This window comes from Prinia subflava, chromosome 25 (assembly GCF_021018805.1).
Source record: "Prinia subflava isolate CZ2003 ecotype Zambia chromosome 25, Cam_Psub_1.2, whole genome shotgun sequence".
Classification (NCBI taxonomy): Eukaryota; Metazoa; Chordata; class Aves; order Passeriformes; family Cisticolidae; genus Prinia; species Prinia subflava.
In genome coordinates this window covers 5,336,381-5,350,208 of record NC_086271.1, presented here as the reverse complement: position 1 = coordinate 5,350,208, position 13,828 = coordinate 5,336,381, and the positions used below count along the sequence as shown (strand labels likewise).

General features: G+C 47.4%; 1 protein-coding gene across 1 annotated transcript in view; it reads right to left on the bottom strand.

The window, feature by feature from the left end:
- GRIK1 (glutamate ionotropic receptor kainate type subunit 1) overlaps window positions 1–13,828 on the bottom strand; it is a 102,303-nt gene that overhangs the window by 40,976 nt on the left and 47,499 nt on the right. Inside the window, exons 2-5 of the mRNA XM_063419358.1 lie at window positions 11,954–12,121; window positions 9,126–9,383; window positions 6,195–6,376; window positions 272–325 (exon numbers count right to left, since the gene is read on the bottom strand). Coding sequence (XP_063275428.1) covers window positions 272–325; window positions 6,195–6,376; window positions 9,126–9,383; window positions 11,954–12,121 — 662 coding nt within the window. The remainder of the gene's footprint in view (window positions 1–271; window positions 326–6,194; window positions 6,377–9,125; window positions 9,384–11,953; window positions 12,122–13,828) is intronic.

Genomic DNA, 13,828 nt, shown 5'->3' with positions numbered 1-13,828 from the left:
CATTCTGGCCCATCTGTACTGATGGTTTCTCATTAATCAGCATACTACAATTAACTTTCACTGTATTAAAATGTTAGCCAGCCCCAGAATTGGGACCAAACACCTTTCTTAAGATATTGTGGGTCCTGACATTCCTAAGGAGTGTTAGCACCCATTGTCCAGCGGTTTCCTTGACCAATGGCAAAAAAGATCTCCTAGAAAAAGGGGAAAATTTAGTTGTCTTTTCTGACACAGAGGAAATTCCCTCCCAGATGTTTATAGTGTTCCTTACCAGTGTTGTAAAAAAGTAGTGGTAGTATTCTGTCATCATTCCCATGGAGAGAATCTGAAAGAGATGGAAAGGTGAAGGTACTTTACTCTGACAGCTCCCAGTGTGCTGCAGTGCCTTTGAAAAGCAAGGGTAAAACACATCACAGGTCATGAGAGCTTGATTGCAATAAACCCCACATTTTTCTTTAGGAGCCAAAAATATCCTGTTGTATTTAAATGGTGTGTTTGTCACCTCTGCTCAGGAAAGAGATTAAAGATTGCAAAACCTCCAAGACAAGAAAAATTACTGGAGATAACAAGATGCTGATTTTTAAAATCCTTTCGTCTGCAGTCTGGAAGTGTTAAAAAGGAATTTATTAGCAGACAACACAGTTTGTAGGGAGAAGTGTCTAGGGGCAGGTTTTTGTATTCTGCTGCCGGGTGAGACCAGGACACTGGTGAGGGGCAAGGGGTAAAGGAGGAAAACAGAAAGAAGGAAATTTCTCTAAGTGCCCTTTGTTCCACTGGGGAATGTGGGTCAGCAGAAGGGTGCCAAAACAGCTGGGATGGAAGAAACTTTGGGCTGGATTGACCTTTCTGAGGTCTAAATGGACACTGATGGCCACCTTGGGCAGAGGAGGACGAGGTTTTCCTTCCCAGGCCTTGTGCTGCAGGACAGCTCCTGAAGGATGTGCTTTAATCCCTCAGTCCTCCCTAAAATGAGTGGGAATGTTTGCAGAATCAGTGGGAATGCTTTCATAACCCCCCAGGGTGTGTGGGGAACTGGCTGCTCCACAGCCTTCCTGCAGCCTTCCTCCACTTGTCCTCACGTCCCCACATGCTCTCGCCAGCACGGGAGAATTCTGCTCTCTCTGGGATCTTGGGAGGAGGAGGAGGAATTATAAACTGGGAAGCTGCTGAGGAATTCATTGCCACAACAGCAACACAGACCAAGGTTAACTTCTGCTCAGTCCTGATCACAGCAGTGTAAGGTTCTGTTATTAATACCCTTTTAGGATGGTTTTTGGAGTGCCTGAATAGCTGAAAGGCAGGGGGAAATAGTGGGATTTGGCTGGCCAAAATTCCCTTTCTTGGCAGAAGCCTCTGAACATCAGTTGAGTGATTGTCTACGCCAATTCCTCACATAGACAAAAAAAAAAAAAAGAAAAAAAAAAGAAAGGGAGAAAGAAACCCCTGAACTTTCTGAGCTGCAGCAGATAATAAAACCAGCTCAGTGTTAATCGCAAACAACTGATCCGTTTCCAGCCACTAAAACTCAAGCCAGAAGGCAACAATTTCTTTGAAATGCTCCACTGGATTTACACATCAAAATTGCCTTTTTTATTTCTGGTTTTATTAATCCTCTTCTATTGTGTTTCTTGGAGCTCTTTTGTTACCTGTAGAATAAGCTGGGGGATGCTGTTCCTTCCCTGTTTATGCATAGATAACAACACAGGGCTGCATCCAGGGGAACTTGTGTGTGCTGTTTCCTAGATGACCTGGCTGGACTCAGTCCCCCTCCCTGAAGCCATTGGATTTCTGTGGTTTGGCGAAGGTGGTGCCAAATCTATGGGATTTTTATGGGATTTTTTTTTGTTGTTCTTTAAAGCAAAACCACCACAAAACAAGGCACAAGAAATGCCCAAAGCAAAACCCCCAAGCCCCACAACAAACAGAAACAAAGTTCCTGGCAAGAACAGCCTCAACTGGTTGTCCTCTCCTGTCTCAGTCATTAAGGATGATAATTAGCTAACAGCTATTTAGCACTTTGACATGCCTGTGACATGTGCATTAGATACTAAACAGGGGCTTTTTATTCGAGGATCAAACAGACTTTGCTATAATTATTTAAGTTTAAGGATAATATGGCTGCTAAGCCAAATTTGCACTGCAGGATGATTTAATGCTCTGATGCAGGAAAACAGGAGGTGGAATCAAATCAAAGCAAAAGCAAGAGGAATGCTGAGAATCACGCTGGACATCCCAAAGCATCAATAACTCCCAAGCCTTAATTCCCTGGATGCTCCTGTGAGTGTAAACAGGAGTTCCCAGGGCTCTTCTGCTGAGAGTTTGCGGCACAGCAAACACAGGAAAGCAGCTCCCAGCAGCTCCCACGGGCAGGACAACAAGAGCCTGCTTGGACCAAGGATGGATTTCAGGCTGGGACAGCCCTGAAGCACCTGGCAAAGCTTCCCACATAGCAGGGGACCTGAAAGAGAGAGGCAGCCCAGGAGAGAGAGGGGAAGGCAACATCTCTGTGTGCCTGCCCACTGGAAACTGGGATGAGGCTTCACTGCACATTCCATCTAAATAACTTTGCATGTAATTATGTAAATAATTATGCACCTGATACAAATGTCCTATTTAAATAATAATAGCTTTTACTTACAGTGGAGCTCACATGAATGTAAACTAGGGAAATCAACCTCAGATATTCTCCTTGTACATCTCCTGCCCAGCCTTCCCTGTATAACATTTGTTCTTCAGCCAAACTCAGATATGGTTGGACAATGGGAGATAAAGACACTTCCATCTCTAATTATCCGTTCCAGATCAGGAGCCTGGGCCTTGTCCTATGCAGCTGTGCACTTTCAGCTGTGGGTCACGAACCACGAAGCGAATCCAAAAGAGGATCAGTGGTCAAATTATATATGGCGAGCTGACAGAGACTGGATAAAAATACTCTCTTATGTCTAAAAATCTCTTTTGGGTGCCCTGTTCCTGGCGTGAATCACATCCCAGCTTTAACTTGCATTTGTTCAACTTGTAAAAAACTCCCTGCCTCATTTAGATCCATTGTCAGCCTGCCTTCGAGGCGGGCTGGAACTGGAACGATGAGCAAGTGCATTAGTGGGAGCTGCACCAAATCCTGTGCTTGCTTTCACTCTGCGTTTCCCTCACTCCAGCTATTATTTAATTTAATGACCATTAAATACATTTCATTTTCCAATTAATTTGCCCTGCTGTTTTCCAAGGCCAGTCCATCCCCGCTTCTCATCCACATGGGGGCACTTGGGGAATCTGCCACTGCTCTTTCTCCCATGGAAGTGGGAACAGAGCTGATCCTGCCTTTTCTTAGCAGGGAGTGGGCTCCAGCCTACCTGCCAGGTTCCTCGAAGGAGCACAGTCAGGAGCTGCAGTTTTTTATTCTCACTTCTACTACTGTACCAGGAATGTACTCCATGGTGACACCTGGTTTTCCAGCCTTCGGGAAGAACTGAATTAATGATCCTTTCCGTTGTCTGTCACATCGTCTCTACACGATGCTCTGTGAGAGCCTTACACCTGATTAAATATACAGCACACTTCCTCCAATGTATTTTGGGGGTGTGAAGCAAGGAGTAGGTGATTTAAGGTTAGCAGAGATGTCCTTGCTGAGAGATGAGTTTGCCTAGCAGTGAAATCTGCGTTCACTCCTGGTTAGCACAAACTGGGGACTGAGCACAACTCGACCTCTCCAGCTAAGTTCCTCGTACAAAAGGCAGCATCAGCCTGAGCAGTGCAGGATGAGTTGCAGGATTTGTGCATAAAACAGATGGCAATTTGCAAGAGCCACATTTCATTTACTCGGGGAGTGCTCGTCTAATGCAGACAGAGCACCAACCCTCTGTCCACCAAATACTCCAAGCATGTCAGAGAGCAGGGGAAGCGTGGGCGGTCAGAGAACGCTTGTTCAGCTGTGTGCAGGCTCTGTATTCTGGCTGAATTAGGTTATTGATTCACCTGTTCTTGTTGTGCACACAAGGAAGCGTGGCTTGATGGGGTTTTAGTGGAAGCCATAAATAAGCAGAAATTAGAGAAGAAATCTGTCTTTTGTGCTGTTTTGTAAAGCAGAGGCTGGAGGAGGCGAGTGAAGGGGTCCCTGGTACACACATTGCCAGCACGGCTCCAGCTAATCCTGGGCTAATCCTTCTGCTCCCAGAGGAGATTTGGGCACTTCCCTCCCTGGGTAACAAGCAGTGCCAGGGCTGGTGCCCCCTCCCTGCTCCATGGGCTACTAAGCACCTACTACATTACTAAATACAGTGAACAGACAAGAAAGAGTTGCCTTGGGGACAGCTTCAGGTGCCCCTGACTCCTGCTCCTGTTAGAAATCTTACATAATTTAACATCTTTTTTTCCTGTGATGTCTAGTGAATTGTTTGCCAAGTCAAGAATATTCTCTACTGATATCCTAGAGTTTCATTGAAATGATTTCTCCAGTGTTTGGTATCTTTCTTCCATGCAGGGCAAAGTGACAGAGGGGTTTGTGAGCGCAGGGATGGGGAGGTGAACTGGGCTCTTCCTGTAACCTGCAATCAGGGGAGTCCCACAGGAATCCAGAGCCCTCCACGCCTGCACATTTCACAGCTGTCTCTGGCAGGGAGGAACTCAGCCCCTGAGTTATTGCTGCCAGTATCTACGCTCAGCCACAGAACAAGCTCTCAGAAAAGCCATTTTCCCTTTCTTTCTAGCCTATATTTATGTTGTTTCCTCTCCCACAGCGCTGACCCGCAGGTGTACCTCTCTCAATTTTCCTGTTTTCTCCCACACTCATTCCCCCTCCTTCCCCCAGTTCTTCAGGCACTGGAGAGCATTATCTGTATCTGCAGCCTGTCACTTGTCTGCCTGATCCATATCCCACACAAACTTTTCTGCTGCTTTGCCCTGCTTTAGTGCATCTTTCAGCACTCCCTCCTCCTCTTTTGACACCCAGGTTTTGTTTTTGGGTTTTTTTTTCATACTCAGCCTGACATGCTGGAAGCTTTGTGCCTCCTGCAGAGTGTCAGACATCTGCACCTCCATCCTGCTGGCCCTTCAAAATCTGTGTTGGCAACATAACTCTTCCCCCACAAACCTCCTTTTGGAGCAGCCAGAATGCTTTTGGGCAGCCTTGCAAGGAGCAGAGTGGGGGCACAGCCCACTCCCCCTGCCCAACCAGTGCTGCTACAGTGCCCTCCCCACTCCTGTACCTCAAATCTTTCACACTGAGAAGATCCCAACATCTAGTGCAGGACAGATTCCCGAGAGCAGGAAATCTCACCCTACAGGCTCACAGGAATTGTGTGCTGCAGCTGACCTGGGATTCTGCAAGCCCCAAGTTTCTCTAGCCTGGACAGGAAGATTCCAGGCTCCACAAATGCAGTGACTGTCCTTACCAATTTTGGCACAAAAAGCTGCTCTGCAGAAGTAAAATATTTCAGTAAAACATTCTGTGATGGGAACAGAAAAGGACCTTTATGGGCCTTTACTCAGTGGAAGCTCTCTGGTGGTTTTCTGGGATCAGGGTATCCCATCAGACTGACTGGCAGGAGAAGCAGTAACTCATCCCTCATCCCTGCATGGGCAGCAAGAAGGGTATGCCCCAAAATGTATGGAGCTGTTTCCTGCAGGTCAACACATTGTGCTTTAGACTTTGATTTTCAAGGAATATACAGCAAGTGACACCAGTAAATTCTAATTCCCACCACTCCCTGTGTGCCCCTGGGAATGTCCCAGCCCATTAGTGTCAGCCTGTGTTTGTCCTTGCCTGCTGTGGCTGCCCAAATTTCGCACTCAGGCTGGGCCACCCTTGCACAACCCCTCTCGTTGTTTTAAAGGATAGTTTTTCTTCTGATTCTGCCTGTTTATATTTTTTAATTGGGAAAGAAATAAAACCTCTGCTGATTAAAGCAGGACAAGCTGAAACACAAGAAATGATGTCCCTAGTCAGGCAGAAGGTGGAATGTCAGGAGGAAAAGCCTGTTTGCTCCTGCGGGATACACGAGGGGCTCTCTGGGGATATCGGTGGCTCTGGGGAGTCCTGGGCTGCTGCACCTTTTGTTGTGACTTCTGTCCCTGCATCAGGAGCCCCTGGGCCGGGCTGGGGAGTGCGTGGGTTGTCGTGCTCCCAGCCAGAGGAATCAGAGAGCTGCCAGATTTCAGGGTGCAAAGCTCACTGGAGTTCTGCCCCCCACCCCCGGTACCTGCTTGAGGATTTCCGCTGCTGTCTCGTGTGAGCAATCGAATATCACGTAGAACTCCTTGCCCTTCTTCATTTCCTTCAGCAGGGGCCTGGCATCCTTGTTCCCAGAGGGCAGCTGGCGGATTTTGATTTTAATGTTGTATCTGGAAGGGGCTTTGATGAGCTCCTGCAGGCGAATTAGACCTGAAAAGTGACAGGCAATGACACAATCACCATCCCGTGCCACGGGGATTTATTGTCAGCTAAACAGGGTCTCTCACACTCCACACTCCCTAAGGATAATTGCTAGCTCCATGTTTGCCAGCTTCCTAGCTAATATTGTTAAAGTTTTTCATTCCCATGTTTATACTTGGCTTCGACATATAAATATTTTGAAAGGTGCTTTTAACTGGTTGACTACAGGGCGTGTTTGCATTAGTGTAATACAATATAAACATATTGTGGTATGTTTAAACTGAGGCATAAAAAGCAAACAAGGCTTCTTCCTGTGCAGCTCATTATTATTCCAGTACCAATCAGCAAGAAGATAAAACTGAGGGAACCTCCTCCTAACTTTCCTGCCTGATGCCACTCAGCAGCTGTGAGGTCTTACAGAGTCTTTTGAGATGCAGCTCCACATCCTCAAACACAGGTGATTTCTCCAGCTCGGTGTTCAGCTGGCACAGCTTTACATGCCTTAGCTGAAGTCCGTGGAGCTGAGCCAGAGCCTTGTCCAAGTGTTTAAACACAGTGCAGTTCCACTGGCTAATTCAGCACTCCTGTGTAATTTGCACTGCCTCCAAAACCCAGGGAAGAGAGTTAAGAGCTCTTTGAGGTGTGTGATTACAGCCTCTCATTACCCACAAATGCAATTCACCCACAAAAAAATCCTGATCTCCTGCTGAGGGGAAGTAAAAGGCTGCCTTAAAAATATGCATATAGAGAGAGAGAACACAGGCAAGGAGCACTTCTTGAACAAAAACCAAACAAATTATTAAAATTAAGGAACTCTTGCCTCTCCTGCTGAGAGTGGGGATAATATTTGTGTGGGGTGTGAATGGCCCTGGTTGAGTGGCACATCCAAGGCAAGACAAAGCTCCCTCCTCCCCCCGAGGTTCTCAGGGCTTGCTGAGCGGAGGGCCTGGGGAAAAGCTGCCCTCCCCCCGCCCACAGGGCCAGGCTTGTTCCTCGCAGGTTTTCAAGAACCAAGAATCAACAGAGAATAGGAAACATTATGAGCACTCAGCTGGAAGTGCTGCACACACTGGGATCTGGGCCTGGCCAGGAGCCAGCTAAGGAACAGTAACCCACTGGAGCAGATTATGCTGGGAATGGGCTCCCAGCCCTCACTGACAAAGGAGGTGGTGTCACCTGGCTGGGGAATGTACCCAGGGCTCACTCCTGGCTGCAGGGCCCTGGGACAGCAGCTCCAGGAGGGAAACTGTGATTTGGGAGGAGGAGTCCGGCATTCATGGAAGCCTTCATCTCATCCACACCTTGCACTGGGAACTGGTGTTTGTCCTCCCAGCAAAAAAAGTACTTGAGTGCAAGTGTGGTGAAAAGCTAAAAAACCCAAAGGATTTGCCAGCCCACCCCCCTCTCATTTGAGGGGAAGAAATTACTGTGTGCCTTAAAATATCTCCTTTGCTCACATCAGACTGGGACTTTGCACTTCCCAATGCTTCCTGCTGCCACACCAAATGGAGATGGAGCCCAGGTGTGGTGTCCTGGAGAAACCAAAGCAGCAGCAGAAGAAACTGCAGCTGTTTTTCTGGAGGACATGGCAAAAGCCTGACCCCCTGAGCCCATCCAGTGCCACCCCCTGCCCTGGGCAGGGACACCTCCCGTGAGACCAGGGACACCTCCCGTGAGACCAGGGACACCTCCCATGAGACCAGGGTGCTCTGAGCCCCATCCAACCTGGACAGGATGTTTTTATTTCTTGTAGTGAAAGGATGTCAAACATTAGGGATGAGAAATAAAAGAGATTGAGTTAAATGGCATCACTCTAACCCCAAATCCAAAGACTATTTATACTGATCAAAGTTGACATGTTTACTTTCCTGACTGTGAGTTAATATGATGATTGATGATTAATTTACTTTGTAAACACCTCTGCAAATGAAATCTCTTTAATATCAGGCATCCTTGTAGCTGAGCAGGTACACAGCACTTGATGTTTTGGAATTCCAATTTGGCTATGGGCTGGGCTGTAAAAGACCTCTCCTTGTTTCTATTCTGTCTGGAAGATGTATCCAGGAGCTACTGGACAATGTCCAGTGGGGGCCACAGAGAGGATAAGGGGTCTGGAGAACCTCTCTTGTGAGGAGAGGCTGTGGGAGCTGGGCCTGGTCGGTGTGGGGAGGGGAAGGCTGAGAGGGGATCCATCAACCCACACAAATATCCTATCAATACACACAAATACCCCATCAACCCACACAAATATCCCCAAAGGCTGTCAGAGGATGGTGCCAGGCTCTGCCAGTGACAGGATGAGGAGCAGGGGCCATGAACTGAAACACAACAAGTTCCACCTCAACCTGAGGAAGAACTGCTGGCCATGGAGGGGGCAGAGCCCTGGAACAGCTGCCCAGGGAGGGCCTGGAGTCTTCATCTCTGGAGACATCCCAAACCCACTTGGAGAGCTCCGTGTCACCTGCTCCAGGTGACCCTGACATGGCAGGGGGGTTGGACTGGGCGATCTCCAGATTCCAGTGGGATCCTGGGATCAGTTTGAAGCTCTGTTATGGGTTCCACAACCAGGAAGCAAAACGGGATTGACTATTCCAACCCCAGGGGCTCCTTCCCGAGGTCTGGTGAAGTGAGCAGCTTTCCAGAAGCCATGGCAGCAGCAGGACAGGGTTTTTCTCCTGTAAGCCAGGAAAAGCGCTGAGGGCATGGCAGAGTGAGCCACCGCAGGGCCTGGCTGAGCCTGCAGCCCAGCGCCACTCACCTGTGCTGTCCTCGTACACCACGGTGACGATCTTCCAGTTGTAGTAGAGCACGAGGTCCAGGACGGCCCTGCTGATGGCGGCGTAGTCGGGGTAGAGGTTGATGTAGAAGGCGTCCCTGTTGTCCACGGTGGGGTGCTTCCAGCGGGTCTGGATGTGCGGCACCTCCAGGGCGTTGCAGATGGACTGCACGGCGCTGACCGACGAGCTGTGCGCTGGCCCGAAGAGCGCCGCCACGCCCAGCGCCAGCTGGTCACAGGCTGGGGACAGCGGGGACAGGGGGGTCTTAGTGGGCAACAGCAACAGCGACCCGGGGATGCTCACTGAGAGCTTTTACCCTCCAGCCAACCCCATCACTCCAAAGTGAGAGCAGCACATGGCGCTGCTCCCAGACCCACTGGGAGATGTGCCGGCGGTTCCTGAGGGGTTCAGGGGAGATTTACAGGGTAAAGGGAGAGGCTGAGGGAGCTGGGAAGGGGCTCAGCCTGGAGAAAAGGAGGCTCAGGGGGACCTTGTGGCTCTGCACAACTCCTGACAGGAGGGGACAGCCGGAGGGGTTGGGCTCTGCTCCCAGGAACAGGGACAGGATAAGAGGGAAAGCCTCAGGCTGGGCCAGGGGAGGTTTGGCTTGTGTGGCAGGAGAATTTCCCCATGGAAGGGTTTGCTAAGCATTGTCAGGGGCTGCCCAGGGAGGTTTGGAGTGCCCAGCCCTGGAGGTGGCACTCAGTGCTCTGGGCTGGGGACAAGGTGGTTATCGGGCACAGCTCAGACTTGATGGGCTCAGAGATCTTTTCCAACCTCAGTGATTCTAGTTTGATTGTGGTTCTGAAAATGGCTTTACTGATGAGCTTTATATCCTTGACCTTGCTTCCTACAAGTAAAACCTTCTCTACTCATGTCCTTGCAGATCACATGGATTCCTGAAGTGCCTTTCTCAGAATGGCTTTATCCTGGAGGAAGCAGGAGCTCTCAGGCTGCCAAGCGAATGTCACAGGAAGGAAGTTCCACGGCAGAGTGTCAGGTAATACACCCCTGGAGCCACAGCAGGCTCTCCATGGATCCCCTGGGACTGGCACCTTTCCACCTGTGTGAGCTGCTCTAATTTCAGGCTGCTGTAGGGACAGAGCAGCAAAGGGCACCACAATTCTCTGCTCTCCATAATCTGTGTTTACAAAGCAGGTAGGAATGCCTGAAGCCCTTGGTAACAGCACAGGGAAATAAAGAACCCACACACTCTGACATTTTATACTCCTCCAAATCAGCCAAACACATCAACAAAGGCTTCCTTCTCCTTGTGAAGAACCCTGCTTGGAGCTCTCCTTGCCTTTTTCTTTCTCTCCCATGTCTTTGCAGGCTGACAGACAGGAGATGAAGCAATACAGTTATTTCTGTCCACTGGTAAAATTTACTGCCAGTGTTTTTAACAAGGCTCCCGGCTGGGAGGAAGCCCTGCCCTGCGCTGCAGGGCTGCTCTCTTTGAGACAGTGGGAAGTTTAGAAATGACTCCTTTTGAGTGAAACATTAAATACACCAACTTCCACAATGAGCTGAGATTGTTTAAATTCCTATTTACCTCTCTGACTGTAATAGAATATGACAGAAAATCAATTATTTTCTGTTTCCATTCTACAAATGAGCGTTTCCAGACAGCATGAAGTGCACAGGCTTTCCAGATTTAATTCAGAAGCCTTTCCAAAGGATCACAGGTTTTAACATGCAAATTCCATAAAAAACGTCAATAATTCATGACAAGAAGAAATTACTGCTGTCTGTGTGAGTTTCTTGCATGTAGATTGACAACTTCCTACATATTAAATGGAGAAGGCACTTTCACAACAGACACAGAAGAGATTCTCACTCTACAGGGAATCTGAAATCCCGTATCAGCCTGGATTATATAGATTATAAATCCACCATGCTTCGGGTTCTATAGCATGTAGCTCCAGCATGTACCTGATAACTGAAAAAGAATGTAAAAAATGCCATTTTTGGTGTTCTTTGAAATTCTCCTTTTCTCCACTCTCACTAAGAAACTGAAGTAGCACAAGGAAAATTTGGTAGTGTAGATGTTTGAAAGGTGACAGCTCACCAGCTTGGTTTCTGAAGTGAGGTATTTTCATTTTCCACCCTTCTGGCAAATCTGTTTCCAGGAACTAGGCTGCTCTTCGTAACCTTTTATCAAACTTTGAACTTGCTTCCTAGAGGCCAAGGAACCCATGGAGCTTAAGGAAAGTTGTGACTCATTACCCCTTTCTGTTTTGGCCTGCAAGTCATGGGAATAAATTGGGCTGTAATTTTCCTTCTCAGGAAAAAAACAAGATGAGGCAAAAAAATTCCAAACTTGACCACTCCAATTCTTACACTTGTTTATAACAGGGAAACTTATTTCTGTCTCCAGGGCACTGAGCATTAATATTTCAGGGCAGGAGGGTACTGGCCTCTGGTCTTTAAAATGCAGTAGAAATAATTTACCAATAATGGGTATCTGTGCTAGTTATGGGTTGTGACAACCCACTGTGCTTCCTGTGAGTCCGTGATCATTTTTCTGCAGAATTCCAGGTGGCAAATGTATGTTTTGGAAAGAAAACTGGCTTGGACTTGCCTCCTGCCATCTGGGGCTCCTAGCAGCAGACAGGGCATAGGGGTTTACTCAGAAAGCACATGACAGCTCCGAGCTCAGCTTGATTCTTAGTTCAAACACCTTTGAAACATTAATTTTATATTACTGTTGGTACACACGATAGAGGCAGAGCAGAACAGGAGATCAGGCTGGGGAAAGGTATAAGGTACAAACCATGTATGCAACTGACACAGTAATTGAGATAATTACCTCTCCTTGAGGCTTCAAAACTATCGAAAAGGTTAATTCTCTGGATGTCATAGGTTAATGTGGTATTAGGCATCAGTGTTCTGTTTCTATTAATGTTGCTGACAGCAAACTTGAACGCCAATTCTTCAATATTAACAGGTTCATTTTCCACAGTTTCGAATATCCCTCCTGTTGGAACACAGAGAAATGAGAAGGATTATTCACCTCTTCATTACCCCACAGAAAGAGGGAAAAATAAATGATGAGCCATAATTTCTGAGCGTTCATCAAGGCAAACCTGATGACTGCTCAAAGCACTACAGCAAAAGCCCAGTGCATCATGAGTTTTTATCTGCTGTGGCACTGGGGTTAACTCAATGTTATGAATGTTGCTCCACAAACATCTGGGGAGCATGATGTGGGTTTATTGTCCAGCCTTTTCAGAGGAACATTTTAAATCTTGTGAAAGCTTTTATCCAGCTCCTTTCTAATGAAAGTAGGGATGGACATGGGTCTTGTTCTCCCTGCTCCAGTCTAATCTGCATTTGGAGATGAAACTTAGATGTTGTGGGTGTTTTCTGAAGTGTTTCTGCACATGCTGGCAGATCCAAGGTCCACTGAGGAGCTTGAGAGCAAAAGGACTCAGAGTCTCCCCTGGAGCTCTGGGTTTCCTCTGGTTTTTCAAAAACCTCAGGCAGTGCTGTTGGTTGTTCCTCAGTTTGCTCAGGGACAGGGAATATTTTTTGCTTTTTCCAAGGAAAAGGAGCTGAACCTGTGCACACAGCAGGTGGCCAAGCTTTCCAAAAAGAAAGTGAGCAAGTTTTCCAAATGAGGACTGTAAATAACCCAAATTTTGGAAATTTAATGATCTTCCCTGGAGTGTATCCTGGGATGGGAAGGTGTCTCAAGGCCACAGCCTGTCCCAGTAGACTGGGATGTCCTCTCCCTCCAGCCTCTAGAGACATTATGCCAACAGCACATTCCCACTGTCCAGGGGCAGTGGGATTTGAGCAATGAACAGCAAACACAGCTAAGTTTAAAAAATAGGTCCTCTAAACAGAAATCTCCAGCTTCAGTGCTCGATTTTGCAAGTATAATTTACTCATTTAGTGCAAGTCACTAGAGAATGCTTTGGATTTCTCACTTACCCATTTCCTCATGTTAAATTTGAGACCCCTCTCTTTGTAATTTCTGGCCACCTGATTGCATTCAGCTCATGAGCTGCAATCTCCTGCAGTTTTGTTGTCACCCGTGTAGGAATAATGCAGTCATTAGCCCACCATCAGAAATGGGAACACACTGGAATCCAAACCTGGTTTGAATTTTAACCCAGCAATGAAGAGCCTGGAGGCTGCCAACCCAGTCTGGTAATGTTATCCCTGGCTCCTCTGGAATAAACAGCATTATTTTATGTCCTGAACCCTTCTGAACAGAGCAATGCCTTGACATGGCTTAAACAATCTGTGAACTTCAGCAATTTGCTTGTACACTCTGTGGATTTCTCATGTACAATGTGCAATGTCAGAACCTTAGAGACTTCTTCCCTCTTCCTCAGAAAAAATCCAAGTGATTACAAAAGAGTGTGATACACAAAAACAGCCAAAAAACCCCAGCCTAAGTGCAGGATTTGGAACCAAAACATCAAGTGGAATGCTAAAAGCCAGCAGGATTTTCTAGAGCTGCAAACTCCAGCTCACCTGAAGGGAAAAAAATCTAAAGCCTGTCCTTTTAGATCCAATCCTGTAATTCCTCATCCCAGCTATGATGCCAGCAAGTGTAGTGGTTAAATTCAATCATCTTTCCCTCCCTTCACACGAGGAGGACAGTTCTTTTCACTCAGCTGCAATGCCAGCCTGGGCTTGGCTCAGAAAGGTTCCACTGCTGAGTTTTCCTTGA